Below are 18,349 nucleotides of genomic sequence, written 5' to 3' on the forward strand. Positions count from 1 at the left end.
TAGGGTAGAAGTCCATTTTTATTTATAAAGGATTTCTATTACTTCATGGCAGCGCTCAATATAAAAGCCTTCAAAGCGCTGTGGAAGTGGCAGCTGCTCCCTCCATGCTCCTGCCTGGTGTCTGAGGGACACGGCATGCTGCAAGGGTGTGGTGATCTGCTCCAAGGAGAGACCAAGAGCATTCCAATAAAATACAGATGCTGCAGCTCAGCCAGCTTCAAAGACTTTGAAGATAATGATACCCTGAAATCACCCTGGGGCACAACATATCTGCCAAGGAAGAAGTTAAATGTTGATTAAAGAAGGCAATAATACTATTAATTAAATAATAACAAAGTCCTCTTCAGAAAGAGGAAGAAAAGGAAGAAATGCTGTTTTCCTTCCCTCCTCACAGTGCTGCTACAGTTCACTTTGCCCTCCCTGGCTCTTTAGCCTTGCAGCAAAGTATAAACCAGGAGTAAGCCCACAAAGTGATGTGGCTAAAGGACCACCCCCAGCAAGTGGTGTGCTGGACTTGTGGTTTCCATGCCGTCAGACTTTATTAAGGTTACATCCTGAGCCAAATTCCAAAGTACACCATTGAAGACACCCAAGAAAAGTTCTTGCAGGTGACTGAGAAACAATACTCAAACCCAAATGCACAGTGTACAAATGCAAAACTGTCTTTCCAGATGGAATATGAGCTTGGGGAAACATCACTATGAACGTGGTGTCTTCCTATAGTCTTGCCTTGGCAGCCTGTGTCAGCTGGAGCCAGAGAGCCAGTGTGAAGCTGCTGGTGTTTGCAGCTCCACTGACATCTGCAGGCGCTGGGGCTCTCTTGAGAAAGCTTTACCGTGATACTCAGTGTTCCTCACTATGGAAGAAAAAGTGGTCATCACTTGCTGCACTTACTGTTCTCCAGATCTTTCTAGTTACCTACAACTGAAAAGAACTCATAAAATTGCATGTCCTTTCACAGCACCCATTTTAGACTCTTATTCCATGGTTAGATGCTCAAGATTAACTCAGTCCTCCCAACTGCATTTAGGTACTGCCCTGCAAGAGGACAAGGAGTGTATATGGAGATGGATCCCAACCTGCTCCCTGAAGCCTAGTGAAGAGAGAGACTGGTGCTGAGGCTCACTTGGGTGGCTGGAGAGGCTGTGTTGGGACTTGGGGTGGAGAAGAGGCTGGTGTTGGGACTTGGGTGGAAGAAGAGGCTGTGTTGGGGCTCACTTGGGTAGAAGAAGGGGCTGGTGTTGGGGCTCACTTGGGTGGAAGAAGGGGCTGGTGTTGGGTCTGGTTCCAGGGTCTAGCAGAGGCAGCATCTCCAGTCCCACGGCATCAAGCTTGCATGTTGTACCTTCCCAGGTCAGGGATGGCTGCACCCTGGTCAGAGAGGTGTCAGAGGCTCTGCTGGCATTCACTGAGCTCCTCTGAGAATGAGGGCACAGCAACGACACAGGTTGCCCAGAGAAGCTGTGGATGCCTCATCTCGGGAGGTGTTTAAGGCCAGGCTGGATGCGGCTTCGAGCAACCCGGTCTGCTGGCTGGCATCCCTGCCCAAGGTGGCGAGGTAGAACTAGATGACCTTTAAGGCCCCTTCCAACCCAAACCATCCCATGGTTGTGTCCCTGCAGCGATGACACACGACCCAGAGTCCCGCCGGCCCTTGCCGCTCGCTCAGGTGCTCCATGAGCGCCGGAGAGCCGGGTGCGGGCCGGGCCGCGGAACCGCCGCCTCCCCCGGCCGGGCCCGGCAGGGCTGGAGCCGCCTCCTGACGTCGGGAACCTGCGGCGCGGGGGCGGAGCGGGGCGGGCGCCGGGAGCGGCCCGCGGGGCAGGCAGAGCCGGCTGGCGGGGCGCGGCGCCCGGCTGCCACCGCGCCGAGGGCCGCAGCAGGTAGGGCGGGCGGCGGGCGGGGGCCGGGGGGCTGCGGGGCCGGCACACAAAGGGCTGTGCCGGCGGCTCCCGGCTCCCCTCCCCGGGCGCTTTGTCGGGGCCGCGGTGTGTCGGGGCCGCTCGCGTGTCGTGACACGGGCGCGGCAGCCCGGACCGCCGGCTCCCGGCGCGGTAGGGAGGCGGCGGGAGGCGTGCGGGCTGTCCCCGTCCCCCCGCGGAGGTCACTCGTCCCCACCTGCGCGCCCCGGGGCCGCCCGGGCCGGTGAGGCGGCGGTCGGGCCGGGGAGCGCCGCGCAGCCCGGGTAAAATGGAGATCTTCTCCCGGTGCGCTTAGGAATGCAGCTGGGAGCCCGGGAGGTGGGTGAGGGGAAGGCGAGAACCTGGCGTGTGCCACTGAATCTTCCTTCCTTCAGCCAGGGAGAGGAAAATGGGATGTTGTGGGAGAGGAAGGCGGAGAGGCCGCAGGAACAGGCTGCCCGCAGCCGGGCTGTAGCAGCGACAACAAACAGGTGTGGCCGGGAGAGTGCCCGGTGAGTGCCGCACACAGGTCACAGCTGCCGCCCCTCCGCCTGCTGAGCACCGAAACCCCCGGTGGGAATCGCAGCCTGTGTTTCCTGTCCTGGGGTAGCAGAGCAGTTTGGTGTTTGAACCGGCCATGCAGCGGGGGAGGAAGGAAGGAAGGATTTGTGGGCTCCCAGCTTACATCAGGGTGGAAATGGGATGAGCAATAGGGAGGTTGGTCTCCTCCCTCCCAGCACTGGTTTAAGCGCTCCTGGGAATGCACTGTGAAAGGTTAGAGGAGCCACGTTATGTCACCTCACTGATGTGCTGGTCCACATCTTTGATGATGGGGCAAGCTCAAGCTGCGTAGCGCTGTGGTAGTGATGAGGAAATGTTCTGGAAAAGAGATTGGTATTTTCTCTTCTTTTCTCCCACCGTACTTCATAATTTCATTGAAGTTGGATGCTTCAATTTTTTAAACAAACCTTTTTTCAGACCCTTAGTCTTACTTTGCTGTAGGAATATTTTCAGGCTGTGGAACTCCTACCCATGGCACATGGGCAGCAGGTCCTGGCAGACACTTCACAACTGCTTGTTGTCACCAGAGATTTGAGATAGGAACACAAGTGCATGAGGCAGTGTTGCGTCCCATGGTAGAGGGAAATTTGGCAACGGCGGCTACATACTGTTGTATTTGCACACTTCATTAATAGCTGACTCTGTCTTGCGGATTTTTTTGTGTTTAGGATGTATAAAGGTTAAGTGCCAAGCGCCAAAATGAGCGTGACTTCGTGGTTCTTGGTGAGCAGCACTGGCATTCGCCATCGGCTCCCTCGGGAGATGATATTTGTTGGCAGAGATGACTGTGAACTCATGCTCCAGGTAACGTGGCTTTATTTATTTATTTATTTTTATTATTTCTCCCGAAGATGCAGTAGATGTGTATGTAATGCTGGGGATCTATAGAGATGTTTGATGCTTCTTCAAGTGACACCTTTTGAAAGGAACTTCCTGTTTTTATCCTGTGTCTTTGTTTCCCATGAAGACTTCATGTTTGTGACAGGGCAAGTGAGGTTTTCAAATTGCCGTGTCATCAGATGGATAGGCTCCGTAGTGGTGGGAGATTAATCAAATAGATTAACTGTCTTGATGCTGCTAGAAGCAGTAAACAATTCTGTCCTGATCTGCGATTATGCTGCTGGTTTTTTTAGCTTTTAATACATGTGCTGTTTACATGTGATTTGAATGCAAGCAGGGTTTTTTGTTTACCTGTTTTTCCCTTTAAGTTGGATTGAATTATTTATGCTGGTATTTCTCACTTAGGTGTTTTTATCGTGGTAGAAAATACTGATGTTTAGCAGAGGAAGTCTGTTTTGGTGGAGAGAGTAGGCTGGTGACCTCTTCCCAAAGTAATTGTGTTACTTGGGCAAACTTGCAGCTTCTGTCAGTACTTTCCACACCAGCATGTGTCTCTGCTGGACCTAATCCAACATGTCTGAAGTGTTGACTGTGGTCTGATGTTTGACAGCATAATGTAGTAGATGTCACTCCAGACAAATGGAGCTGGAATCTTGCAAAGAGCTTTTGACAGGAGCAGTTTAGCTCAGGAATTTGTAGAAGCTCGGAATTAAATTAGTGCCTCTGCTAGACCTATGCCATGAGTACTTAAATGCACAAAAAATGTTCGATTGCACCTGCCTGTCCCCCTTTTGCCCCTTTGTGAAGGTGGCACGTGTTCCTGTTGGTGGCAAAATTAGGAAGCTGCCTGCACAATGGAGACTCCCTCCTCATAATTTCCACTGCTGACCTGATCACAGGTATGTCCTAAATGCTGTGTTAATGATCTACTGAGGAGGCTGTGTTTGTAGTCGCTGCAGGGATTTTGTATGGTATGTTAGTAAGAGGTCTGTTTAGAGAGGTAGAAATTCTTGTATAAGGTGTACTTGGAGGACAGGGTGCTGTCTAGCTGTAACAAAATGTCAGTGTCCACAAAAGGAGAGCTTGCAGTGTTTGTCCTGCTCTGCCTGCTGGCAGTGAATGGCATGGCTGTGCTGCAGGGGTAGAGTTAGAAGCTCCTGCTCCACAGCAGATCATTTGTTTGGGTTCTCCCATGAATCACACTATCTCTTACTTTGTGTTTCTACATGTCTAGCTGGTGAGGCATGTAAAGGTGACACATTAAAAATATCCTGATATTTGCTGTATGCCTGCATTTGGCTGCTCAGAAACCTGATTGCTGTCTTCTCTCATAACTTGAAGGGAGAAAACACACAGTGGCCGTGGTTTCCAGAAATGGTCTGAGTTTTAGGCTGCCCATCTTAATATCTTGTGAAGGTACTTGGGGTTTTGGGTTTTTTTTACTGTCAGATTTCAGTACTCTGAAAATCATGTCTCAAGCTGTGCATGCTCAAATAAAAGTACCCAAATATCAGTTATGCTTAAAATGCACAGCTTGTTTCTCTGGTTGCTTATGGGATTAACTGGATATCATGGATTGTGAGCCACTCCATACCAACCAGAGTATTTCATGCTTCTTTGCAAGTCTGAGCTGGCTTGTGAGTGTTGCTTGTGGAGTACCCAACCTTGTGATGCTCTTTATTTGCTATGCACTTCTCTACAAGGTAAATGAATTGAGATTCCTGAAAGAGCCAGGAGTATCTGTGAAATGGTTGTATTTGGGGGCTCATAGGTGGTGGCTGGTATTAAAAGAGGTTTCCATTATTTCACCTGAGTGAAGGCTCTGGATTGTCTATAAAAGCCAGCATCTTGTGTTCATGTGACGCTTTATAAACATACTAGGCTGCTACCTCCAGTAATAAAGCTTTTTCTTGGCTCACATGTAAGGTCTTGTTTTGAACAGCACAGCACATTCTTTTCCTAGCCATTTACTTATAAAGATGTTTTCCAGAGCTACCTGGGGCTCCAAATGAGATGTTTGTAGTAAGACTGAGAGCAGAAGAGAAGCTGTGAACAGAGAGACTTGATATCCAAGCAGAATTGTGTGTGAGCAGATGGAGGACAAGATCTAAAAATAGACTTTTTCCTTACTGTGACTGTCCATGTCACAAAATCATTGTGCAGACTGGCACAATCATTTGTCTTGGGGGAAGCTTAAGAAGCAGGGTAGTTATCAGAGCAGATGGACAGAGCTCTTGTGGCAATTATTTGCACCTTGTAGCATTTCTGTGGTACTGACCCTGAAACTGTATATTCACAGCACAGTTATTTTCCATATATATTTTGAGATATTGGAATTTAATCCTTTAAAGTGCACAGCTGGGAACAGACTGGCAGTGACTAAGTGACCTGGTCAGTGTTTTTTCATCTTTAAGGCTGGTACTGCTTATTGATTTCATCGTGATATGGTTTGTGGTTCCCTGTTGAGACCATGTTGAGTCCCTGTTGAGACACGGTGCTCAAACATACAACACGGAGATAATCCTTGTCCTGGACACCTGCAGTCATGCCCTTCTCATTTTACTGTTTTAGGAGTGTCTTGTCTTTCGATATTTTCTTGTAACATGCTGTCTCAAGGTATTGGATCTCTAAACGGCAAAAAGATGGCTTTGTCACCAAACAATCAAGCTTTAGTTTTGTCTGGTTTTCTTATTTCATAATACAAGTAGTGGATTTGCTTTCTCATTAACAAAGAGGTGAAGAAACCCAGAGTCTTTCATCTTAAAATTAAGTAGGTCTGATAGTGGAGAAACATAATCTACCTTGATATCTTCTATACCTGCTAAGAGGATTAGAACTATTTTAAATGTTTTTGCAGCTCTCTAAAGCTTCTAGTACAAGTAAATGCGAGATTTACATTGGGTTTGAATGTTAATGCATGGGTGAAAATGCTGTGTAGTGTAGCTGTAGCTGTAGCTTGGCATGCAGTGTTGCTATCAGAGCCAAGGGCTCAATTCTGCCCTCTTTCTAAGAAAAGTGTTTGATTTCTTCAACAGCCTCCCTGGTTCCTTCAGGTAACAGTCAACAAACTGCAGGAGTCTGGAAATCTGGACCTTCACTAACCTGCACTGGTGTGGGTATTTAATGTGAAGCTTGGGGGTGGTAGGAAGTAATGCTCTGAAAAGGTTTACTCTTTTTAAAAATGAAAAATAAAAAAGTTTTTGAATCGTCATGAAGAAAATAATTTTTCCCTCCCCCAACATCCTTCTTGGGAGATGTAGCTTCCATTTTAATCAGCTTTGATAACTTGCTTAATGTGATGGATACTCGGGACAAACATTTGGCAAACTCGAAAATTTCCCTTAACCATTAAAGCATTCCCCTCTGCTCCTAAACAAAACATTTTTTTGCTTTTTTGCAAAATGTAAATATTTAACAGAATGGAAAGCAGGGTCATGATTTCCCTGTTTTTGTTTGAGAGTGATGTTTACTGGAAAATTTGGGGAATAAAAAATGTTTAACCAGTGCTCTCTTGAGTATTTCCCTCCCTTTAGAGTGATGCTCTGGACATGTGATTATCCTACACTGGGTGAGTTTGCACACGAGTGTGAGTTACAGCAGGGGTAGGTGCAGGCACCATGGTGCTTTCTGTTTTATGCCTTTATCCTGTGTGCCTTTTGAGACAGCCTGACATTTCCTATCAGGAGACACTGTTTGCAATTGCTTATAACTCTGCTAAACTTTGTAGCTGTTTGGGATGAGAGTTTATTTTCCAGGCGTCTGTTTTAGGCAGTGTGTTCTGGATGCAATCATTTATCTCCCTTCTTTGGTCTTAGCTGTGAGCAACTCTGAGAAAAATGCTGTTTTCTTCAGTTCAATTCTTTTAAAGTATATTTAACCTGTTCTTTGAAGTTCTGGCATTGTAGAGCTGGGGCAGTGAAGCTTTTCAAGAGAGAATGACTAGGTTGAAGGTGGTGGTCTCTTTTTTTCCCTAATCAATAATCTAAATGTGTTTGACCAAGTTCCAAACCTTTGAATAAAACCTGGAGTTTGAATGTGGTCAGCAGGGACCTACTTGATACTATTGTCTTAAGTAATTTCATCTGGGAGTGAGGTTGGCAAGGGGATGGAGTGCAGAAGCATCGCAGGTTGGGCAAAGAGGAACTGGGTGCAGATATTGACAAGGCTGGGGTGTAGATGTAAGAGCAGCTGTGCTAGATTAGATCAAGGTGCACCTGACCTGGCATCCTGGCTCAGACAGTGGTCAAAGCAGCTCTCGAGGAAAGGGCAAGGACAAGCCAAGAGGGTAATGATACTTCCAGAGTGCTTCTTCAATCTTTTCACTTGTGTTTCAGGAAGCCAGAGGTCAGATCTTTGCATCTAATGGTTGGATTTCTACTCTATAAAGCTTCACCAAGAGATGAAGATTTGGCTAAGTGAGGTAGTGTAAGGATTCTGTTTGTGCAGTGAGAGGAGGAGCAGCAGGACTTGGAAAAGTGGAGGGGGTGGTGCAGATAGGGCAGAAGCTGCTCAGTGTGGGCTAAGCGGGCATTACAGGATGTGGCTGCTGAGCAGCATCGCCCTTAGGCCTGAGATGGGTCAGGACTTGCTATTATTCTGGTGTCAGCAGAGAACTGAGAAAAGCTCCTAGCCAAGCATCTGTCACTGGTCCAGATGGGACTTCACATGCTGCTTATGATACCAATTAGTCAGTTCAAGTGGTAGGGCCTTGTGAGCTGAACACACAAGTTCGTTCTTCTGGTGAATCACATAAAGGTAACAATACTGTGTTTTCCTCTTTTTAGCTTGCTCTGTTAAAAAGCCAGGGAATTACAAGCATTCTAGGCACTGAAGGAATATTCTTATGGCTGCTAAGTCAAGTGTTTATAGCTGCAGAGCAGTTACAACACACTAGTGTGAAGGCTGCTGAAGGCTGCCTGTGTAATCCTGCCTCTGCCCCTGTGTACATAGGCATGAAGATGCAATCTGTTATTGTGTCGTTCCCGGATATTTTTCCCCGCAGGATCTGTTCTGTGTCTGGTATGCAGGGTGCACGGCATGCTCCACAAATAATAGAGTGCAAAGATGAACTCTGCCTGTGTGTGACATCTGGTCAAATTAAGGTTTCACTGACCTGATGTATCCTGCCTTCCCTGGGCCATACTTGATAATATGATGTCTCTCCTATGTAGTTTAGTAACTGCATACATAAACAAATGTGAATAGGTGTGGTGTAGGTTGTCCACAACATTATGCTGGGAAGAAGCAGATGGTGTGAATTTGGTAGGTGATCTTTTTCCTGGTCCTTCTAGGTGAATTCACTACAGTGCAGAAATTGTATCCCTCCATTGCTCACGTCCAGCACTGGGAGCTCCTAGAAGAAGCTGAGGGGAATCTCTGCTGGTTTTTGTGTCTGGACCTCCTTCCCCATGGAAGTGCAGGGTTGATGTGGGAAGCTGTAGTTGGGACGTGCAGATGCCCCGCCCGTGCTGTTTTGCTGCAGTTATCCGGAGGGTGTGAACAAGCACCTAAGTTAGTCCCTGGGTGTTGGGAATTGCCAAGAGTAATTCATTAGGTGTTACAAAGGAAGTAAGTGTCTTACAGAAGGGAATGGATCTAGCCTTGGGAGCGTGCTGCTTTTTGACAGGTAGTGTTTCCAGGTGCTGGGAGAGCAGCTGTGGGAGGAAGGATGCACATCCTGTATTTCCAGGTCTAGAGTTGTTTTTTTGGCTCTTCCTTGTCCCATTGTATTCTGTTAATGTGCAGTTGATGGGAGAAGGTTACGATGCCTGATGAGATGTGGGTGTAGGAGGCTGGAGGCATAGCAGGACCAGCAGACTTTGGAGGGGAGTTCATTGCTGGAGGCAGTGTAGGGAGAGAGGTGATGGTGGCACTGGAGGCAGGTAGTTGTTAGGGTTGAGGGGGCTTCATGCAGCTGGCAAGGTGCTGGAAGCCTGGACTGCCAAAGGAGGGTTTGTCCCACTCTGGAGTGGGCAGAGGAAACAGGGACCTCTTCCTTGTATGAGATCCTGATCCAGGCAGTAGCAGCTCAGATGCACTATAAAAATTCAGGCTTCTGTCCCACCTAAAATGATGCTTTTCCATGCCTCCTGGGTGGCCACGTAAAACAAAGGGAAAGCCAGTGCATCTGTGGGGCGGCATGCTCCCTGCCTGCGGTCAGGATCTGACCCTGGGTCACTTGAACCAGTTCACTTTGGGCATGGGGAACCAGCAAGCAAAAACCCATTTTACCCCAAAATAACGGGTTAAGTTTTTATGGGAACCATGCCAGCCTCCAAATCCCTTTGCCAAGCTGTGGGGATTACAGTTTCATTTTCCTGGGGGATTTCTCTCTTTTGTTCAGTGCCTTATTTTGCTTCAATACTCAGGCCCTGGTTCAGCCACAGATCCACAAAGCCCATGATCTTGGCTGCAGCAAAGCTGAAGGCAGGAGCCTCTGCAGCCTGGGAGCTGTAAAGTGAGTGAGCCCCAAGATGAGGTGGCTACACTTGCTGAAGAGATTTGTCTGCTTAGGCAGAGTCATTAGAAGCTGGCAGCACCTGCCCCTGGGAGCAATCCGGCTGCCACAGGGGTGGCACTCTTGCAACCAGCCTGGGGCAGGATGGAGCGTTCACTGATGTTCTGGAAAAGTACTGAACGGGCCAGTGCATGCAACACTGTGAAATGCTTTGTGGTGAAAGAGGGAGACCCAGTGTTCACATCTGTCATTAAATGTTATCCAGCTTCTTACTTTTGAAGAGCAAAATTCATATCTCAGGCCAGAATGCAAGGGATTTTTTTTTTTTTTTACATTTGGTTTTGTCTGTCTCCACTCTAAAGTGGGACACCAGCAGAGGTTTGTATTTCCTTACTGGGACACTTGTGCAGAGCACAGTACTGGCAGAAATGTAACCTGTTCACTATGGAAAGTATTTGAGCAACTGTTTTATTGCATACTGCCACCAGAACGCTGCAGTTATTTTGTGCCAGAAGTGCACAGCAGACTGCAGTGAGGAACAGGGAAACTGCTCATGTTTGTTTATTTTATCTCCAATACCACGATGCCTCACGGCACTGGCAGGGCTGAGGTCCAAATCTCAACCCCAACCAGTACGTTTTCACCCATGGTAATTCTCCTGAGAAAAAAGTAGCATCTGTATCTACTTAGACAGCTGAGCTGCGTCTGCTCCCTGGCCCTGTGGGGAAACACAGGCTGTCTGGCTGTGTTCCTCCTCCTGCCTTCCTAGGCAAGTCTTTTTTCCTTGTGGATTTTGCTTGGCGTGTCTGCAGCTCATCCTTTCATCCCGAGTGCCCTGTTCTGTGGATCAGACCCTTCACAAAACACAAAGCTGTAGGGTATGTGCAGCACACGTAGCATTTGTGCCTCCATGGAGATTCCTGCAAGCTTTTGAAGCTGATTTTGCTGATTTGATGATGTGTGCAGTTTTGAGAATCACAAGTGAGCTGCCTAGTTGCACGGCTGATTGGAGACTGCTGATCCAAGGTGTCAGCACCACTGTGGGACTGGCAGACCCACATGTACCATTCCTATGTTTTGGACTATCTGGTTAATGTGATCTTGGAAGAAAGAAGAGCTATATATGAAGTACTTCCATCCTCAGTTATATGCTGTGTGTGCATTTTGTCTGCTAGGTATTTAAAACATGATGCATGGTAGATAGTATGACAGAACAGCAGCACAACCTTATATTAGGAAGTGATTTGAATGTCTGGAAATTCCAGCTGTGGATGAGGGCTGAGTGTAGTAACAAATCAGTGTCCATGCTTTCCCTGCAGAGAAGTATAAATGTTCTTAATCAGAAGAGCACACGTGTTTTCCTGAGAGTTGTTTTCATTTGATAACAGGTCCAGTGTTGGGACATGGTGAGAATGCTATGTTCTTCCTTCATTCCCAGCCTGTCGGAGTGTAGCCTTGTTTCTTGCCTGCAGATCACCAGTGCTTAAGAGAATACCTCCCTTCCTTGCCTTCTTTTCCCCTTCTCAACCTCCTCTGAGGTGCTCTAGCTCCGGTTTGGCTGTTCGGATCTCTTACCTGTAGCTCAGGACTGCTGCTCACCCCATCACAATTGCTTTTCTGGTGAAACAGATTAACTGCAAGGATGTACTGGTTATTTTTTGCTTTTGATATCTGGATAGGTAATTGAGGTTTCTTATTAACACTTCATTGGAAATTCTGTTGGGTTTTTTTTGTCTTGGACCCCTCTAGCCTCTCCTGACAGATGGATCAGTCTTGCCTTTTGTTGGTGGAGGTCATGGCTGATCATTAAGCAAGACTCAGTATTTGGTGCACATGTGCATTTAGGCTAGGAAGTCCTCTTATATTAGTGATTCAGTCAACTTAATTGCAGTTTTTCAATTTATAGATGGCTGAAATCTTTTCAGTGAAGTTGCAGACGGCTGGGAGCTCTGCACCCATGGGCAGCTCTGTAATGTGTTGACTCAGGCTTCTTAAAACTCTTTCTGTGATTCAGCGGGTCACTCCTTAGAAACCACTGGCCTGCTGGGCTGAAATGACTTCTGCAGGACTGTTCTTGGGCTCTCAGCTGTTAGCAGCATGGAGACTGGTTAGTCTCCTGTTGGGAAGTGGGATTGAGGCAGCCTGCTCCTCTCTGAGACAGAAGCACCGTCAGCCACCGGGTTGCTGCTGTCACTGCGTACAAGAGCAGTTTATGTTAAATGTGACTGATGTTGAAATAAACCACACCTCAGTTCTCAAGTAAGAGTGACCTTTGGCAAGTCTGCATTAAAATAAATAAGGTGTGATTTTAGTTATTTTAAGTTGAGTTTCCTTGGAGACAGGCCCCTAGGAACTCCTGCTGCCAGTTCCTGTGATGTTTTCTAGCATAACATAAACAAAACTAAGAAAATTCCTCTCTTCTCCACAAAAGCATGAAATTTCACAGAAGTGCAATCAGCATAACAGTTTGCCTTGTTCCTGATGTGCTCTTAAAGAGATGGTGAGAGGTTGTATGAAGACTGTGGGTCAGATTTTGCATGTTGTTTTGACTCCTTTTGCTGTGGGCTTTCTTGAACACAGCTGGAACTTCCTTTAAAAACAGAGTGGCATAAATGGGTTCCTTTGGTGACCTCTTCCTGCATTTATGTAGGGGAATATCATGTTGCTAGAATACGTGTCTGCTCCCCTGAGATGACCCTCATCTGACTGGGGACCCCTGAGTGGCTGAAGTCAGCTGTTGTGGAACACAGCAGACCAAAGGCTGTGCTCACTTACATCAGGGTCAGATGCAGGGCAAACTGAATTTTTCAGAGACAGCTGGTTCCCAAAAATAAACTTCTTTTTAAGTGACCTGTGATTCATTTAAAATCAGATACCAGATGAAATCTACCCCAGTTTTTTGTCTGGGTTAACTTTTTGGGATGGAAGCCTTTCTGCCCTTGGAAGGGGGCTAAACGGTTTGTTCTGCCTTTAGAATCTGTTAATCTTTAAATGAGCCTCCATGATGTACTGTAAAAAGCTAAAGCAAACACTGCTGCCCCAGTTAATCAGCATTCCCTTGCATCTTGTTGGGAGCAGTGACGTCCACAATTTTGAGTAGCAGAGGGATCACAGAGAAGACAGACCACATCTGTGCTGTGCAGGCACAGTCCCCTGTGCATGGTTGTCTTTGACTCCAGTGGGATGAAGCACAGTACATAAATGCCCATGGATAGGGAGAGGGGATGGTCTTCCCCTTCTGCTTTGTAGGTGAGGTGTGGTGAGTCCTCCAGGGAGCCCCAGTCCAGGTGCAGTGCTCACACAGCCAGGTTGTTGTGGGGACAGACTCTGGGCTTGCATCCCTCCAAAGGGTGTGAGGGACCATGTGACAGGTCAGGAACAGCCCCAGCTTTTGTAGGATCAGCTGCTCTGATGCCTGAGGCTGTGACTGGAGACTCTTCTTGTCCTCAGGGCCATATGCTGAGTTGCAGGGCCTGGGCAATGTCCCACGACTGTCCTCACCTGGACCATCCTTACCTTGCACTGCACACACCTGCCACAGCCACTTGGGTCATTGAAAAATAGACTGAGGAGCTGCACCTGGTGTGAATAATAAGAGAGAAGCAGCAGCATCACACTGCAGATGCTTAAGACCTGCCCTGCCTTGAGGTCAGGGGTCAGACACCAAGTGTGGGGATGGCATGGGGCGTGGGGTTTTTGTGTGCTCCTCCTGGGAGGGCATTGCTGTGTCTTGGTTCTCATGTTTAGTGCTCAGCATAGCAGGAGACATGGGTGGGATGTCCCCAACCATGTTGTCTCTGCCTGTCCCACCAGCTGTTGTTTGTGTCTTGGTGGGGGTGATTGCTGTCTGAGCAGCATCAGTGGGGTAGCAAACATGAAGTGCTTCCTTGTTAAGTCCAGCAGCATGGAGATAACTGTATTAGTGAGGGAGCTGGAGCCATGGGGTCACTTGGTCCTCTCCTCACTGCCTCTGCTTGGGGTGACATGTCATGAACAGTGTGAGGGACATTGCAAAGTGGAAGGGCAAGCTTCTGGCCAGATATATGCTTAGTTCATGTTGGTACTTCAGGGTTAATCTGGAGGATGTGTCTCCTGGGCTGATGGATGCTCTGCAGGGGAAGGAGGTTCTCAGGTGTTGTGATATTTCCAATGTGCTTGACATTGGCAGGACCAGAAGAAATTCCTGCAAATAGTAGCAGTTTGTGTGAAAAAAGCCTCTTTTGTTTTCACCAAGGAATTCCCTGAAACAATCTTTGCCTCTGCATGCTTGCAAGAAGCCAGATAATGGCTTGCTGAGAGCTGTGCTGTGGAAACTAGTGTGTTTATACTTGGCAAAAGGGAAGGATTTTTCAGCAAGAACTTGTTGGTTGGTACCCAGGAAGAAGAGGATTAGCTGACTTGGAGCCTGGCTGTTCTCCCTGCTCTGGTGGCATGCCCTCCCCTCCCCTGGCCTGAGATACCAGGGAGGTCTCAGTGCTGCATGTATGTGCTGATGGAGCGACTGCTGGGGGTCAACTGCCTGGGGTCAACTGCAGCAAGGATTCAAGTTATGAGAGGCAGCAGGTCTAAATACAGACAGTCTGGTGTCTTTATAGCTGTAACACACCATATTTCAAAATTATTCATAGAACTTGTTATAGCACTTCTTTCAGAAGTCTGACACAATGCCTGCTCAAGTGTCATACTCTCTTTTGAAGATAAGGTGCATTACTTGTGCATTGTGACAAAGCCAGTGGCACCAGATCACTGTCAAGTTCAGTGTTCTGAAACCCAGCTTACAATTTAAATTTTCCTGGAGTTGCGGGCTTTCTCATTCCAGTTTTACTAACCTCTCTCTAACTTGGAACACATCCTAAAATTTAAATCAATTCCAGGACATAATCCTGGGAACAGTGTAAATTTTTAGGAATAAGTTTAGTTTGTAACTTAAGAATTTTTTTCCTTTGAAAAATAGGAAGAAATGATCCCAAGTAGTATCATCTCTAGTGATGAGGCCATTTGCCTCAGCAGTTGAAAAATGGAGCTCTTCTAGCTCATGCTGGCTCAGATCCTGGCCCCCAGGCTTTCAGTTTGACTGGTTTTGTTCAGTGTGTATTGATATAATTTATTGAAATTATGGCATAGTCTTGACAGCCTTCAGCAATTTTTTAAAAACTTTTTCTTTTCCCTTCTCCATGCAAATAGTGTACTGTCTTCAAACTCTGCAAACAACCATGGAAGCATTTACTGCTTATCCTTCAATTATATATAGTAGTACATAGTATTTAATCCTTTCTGCTTTCCCCCTCTGTCCCCCTACCCCATATGAAGTCAGTTTAATGTCTCAGTGTTGCTCTGGTTAACAGTGTCTCTTATGCCTGACCCGTCTCACGCTCATTGTGCTTCCATTGCCAGTCCCGCAGTGTGGATAAGCAGCACGCTGTAATCAACTATGACAAGGAGAAGGATGAGCACTGGGTGAAGGATCTCGGAAGCTTAAACGGGGTGAGTACCAAACCTCCCAGCTGGCAGGGACGACTTCACGCTGTGCTGAGTCTGCAAGTGCTCGTGCACTCGCTGAATCCTGCTCTCAGACCCTTTTGGGTCACTGCAGCTGTTGGCATGAGTTAAGCCAAACATGCATAATTATTTGCAAGGCCTGAGGTGGAGGTCATGTAGCATCTCCTCTTGGGAGGGGGAAGCCTTGGTGAGTATTGTATTGCTTTTTCCCCCCTCTCTACTGGTGTCCTTGCAGAACGCTTCAGGGCTCACAAAACCATAAAGCCTCTTGCAAAAGGGGAGGAAATAAATTCAGTTTTGTGTTGGGGATGTTAACTTTAAACTGGTGGAGATTCTGGAGCAGCTGTTCAGCATGAGCAGGGTGACCTTTTGATGGTTCAATTGTCAGTGCACGGAGTGATTTATGGGATGATGGGACATTTAATTTTGTTGGGGAGAGCCTACTTAAAACCACCTCTTTTTTTTTTAAATAATAAAAATTGCTTTTTTGCCTGCCTTGAGCCTGGTTTGCATGAAGACTGAGGAATAATGTGAGCAAGGAAGAGGGAACTGAGCCTGACTGATTCTTAACCCTTGCTCTGGTCCAACTCACGCAGTGGTGTTAGGCACCTGAGTTCCATGATATTTAAATACACCACTGTTGTTAAAAATGTCCTTATGTCATAGCATGCCTCTGTTTTGGCAGTTTCTTCATACAAGTGGAGCTATTCCTCTGCTGGAGCAGGCCTAAGCTAGATTCACATAATTGTCTTCCCAGTGGGGGTTTTACTGCAGCCATTGTTTTGGACTTGGAAACAGAAGCCCTCCACCATCACAACCACAAAACCACAAGAGGAGCCCTGAAGCTTGTACAAAAACAGTGGCTAAAGCAGCCCTCAACCATTCTGCCTCTTCTGGCATGTGAACACAGCAAGAATGAGGGCTAATCCTTCTCAGCCTAATAGCTGAAGGCAGAGAGCCCTGCTGAAATGGGAATATTTCCAGTAACTGGTCTGGACTCTAGCTGGATCCCTGGTTCAAAACCTGGTATTTAACTCATGGTGGCAAAATAACAGCTGAAGATTCTGATTGCAAGGGAAGGAAGGCTTGTACCACTAATTATTTTCTATCTGCACATGCTAAAGTATATGAATTTACAACATTTTAATAGTAGACTTATGCTTAGAGAGACCGTGGAGTAAAAGGAGTTACAGCAGTGCCTGTCTTCTGCAGCTGATCAAACACTTCTATTGAAAAAAACTGTTGTGGCCAAACCAAATTTTACATGCAAGAAACATGTCTTTATTTGAAAATTGTCACAAAAACTTGTTTTCCCCCCTGAAACAAAAGAAATCACTTTGGAGGACCTTGATTTTAAATCCATTTTCAGAATTTCCTTTTATTTTGTATTTAACTTTGAGTAGTCAGCAGTGCATTATGTGGCTTTGCTGGATAATCTGGTTCATATTAATTGTCAAAGTGTTTTGTATTGTTTTTGTTATAATGTTCAGGTAATTGTGCAGTCTCTATTCAGAGTTTTTTGTTTTTAAAGGTAGCATTTCTATCTGCATTAAGCATTTTACTGGAGTTATTTTATCTGAAGTAACCATGGTCAAATAAGTAACTATCAAAATGTGTTCTTGCAGACTTTTGTTTTGAAGAAAATTCAGCAAACAATTATTCCTGTTCTAGATGTGACTGATGTGGGTTTTTTAAATATTAAAAAATGTAATGCAAATTGGAATGCCATGCCTTTTAACTAGCTTCACTGTTTTTATTCTGAAACTACAGGCTTCTTTCTCAGCTCTTCTGTAAATTGCCAGGAAACTGGGGACTGTTGTCTGCCGAGGTTCTAGTTTCCTGCTCTAGCATTTATTTTTCCTCTGTGGTTAATACTAGGTCTTATCATGCATGTTTGGCTTGGCTGAAGTGAGAAGGCAGAAGACTGTGCTGCAGTCGTGAAAACATGTAAATTCATTTTCTAGCATAATTTTGTTTCCTCAGCTGCGTTTGCATTAATGGTATAAAGCCCCAGCAGCAGGTTCCTGGGCTGAGAGGCTGGGTGAATCCCACCTTGCCAAGTAGGGTAACTCCTGGTGTCTGACTGCCTCAAATCCTGCTGTGGTAGTATCTAATCCCCATCAGCACCCTAGGGCTTCTTCAGCCCTTTCTCATTTTTATTTGGCCCAGGTCATTGCAAAAGTACATGGATTTATTTGTGAGAGATATCCACGCATGCTTGATTTGATCCTCGGTTGGTCTGTGAGAATTGTTTCATAGTGGGTCCCCTCAGAAAGCAGAGACATCAAAGACATTTATTCACAGCTGTGAAATACATTTCTTGCACCTTTAGAAGGATGTTAGCTTCTTTCAGCCTCAATTAACTGCCTGGGGCATGGGAAGAAGGAGTGTGTGAATTTTTAGCACAAATGGTTTGGTTTTGTTGGACAATGTGGCCTCAGGTGTCATGGTGATGCTGCTGTAAATTTTTTTCCCATTTCCCTGTGCATTTTCATTTCCCCTTCCTCTGTGACAGGCTTTGCTTTTTAAATTATCAGGCCTTGGGGCTGACACCAGTCTTGTTTGCCATCCAGCAGAAAGCTGATGCCTAGCTTAGTAATTAAGATCATGAGTTGCAACCGTTTGCTGGTTGAGATGGGTGTAGGAGAGCCAAGAGCATTTGAAGTTCCTAACTTCAGGCGCTTCATTTACCTGTTCAAGTCGGGGACTGAAATTGTATTTGCAGCTGGTGCAAAGGTAAATCTCCCTAGAGGTCCCTTCACATAATTGAAGCATAATTGGGGTGCTCTGACTTGCCCATGGGAGCTACTTGCTGGTGTTGATTTTTCCAGGAAACTTAGCTCCTAGCTCCTGCGTTGGTGCCGGCACACCCCGAGTATGTGTGTTGCCATCGGCAGATGGACATGGGTGCCCTCCAGGAGCACCGTCCCTCTGAAATCTTATCACCCTGATACCCTCAGTCAAAACCCATTCCTGTGCTTCTCTCCTGCAGACATTTGTCAATGATGTGAGGATTCCTGACCAGAAGTACATCACCCTGAAACTGAATGATGTCATTCGCTTCGGCTATGATATCCTTTCTGAAGAGGAT

The 18,349-nt window shown here is 46.5% G+C and overlaps 1 protein-coding gene across 4 annotated transcripts in view; it reads left to right on the forward strand.

Moving 5' to 3' along the window:
• The first annotated feature begins 1,788 nt into the window (after window positions 1-1,788).
• The window catches only part of CEP170B (centrosomal protein 170B), a 59,706-nt gene continuing 43,145 nt past the window's right edge, over window positions 1,789-18,349 (forward strand). For all 4 annotated transcript variants that reach the window (XM_082283125.1, XM_082283127.1, XM_082283126.1 and 1 more), the window contains exons 1-4: window positions 1,789-1,883; window positions 3,131-3,266; window positions 15,154-15,243; window positions 18,251-18,329. In XM_082283125.1, the coding sequence (XP_082139251.1) occupies window positions 3,162-3,266; window positions 15,154-15,243; window positions 18,251-18,329 (274 nt within the window). In that variant the 5' untranslated portion in view covers window positions 1,789-1,883; window positions 3,131-3,161. The remainder of the gene's footprint in view (window positions 1,884-3,130; window positions 3,267-15,153; window positions 15,244-18,250; window positions 18,330-18,349) is intronic.

Source organism: Coloeus monedula (genome assembly GCF_965178545.1).
Source record: "Coloeus monedula genome assembly, chromosome: 6".
Classification (NCBI taxonomy): domain Eukaryota; kingdom Metazoa; phylum Chordata; class Aves; order Passeriformes; family Corvidae; genus Coloeus; species Coloeus monedula.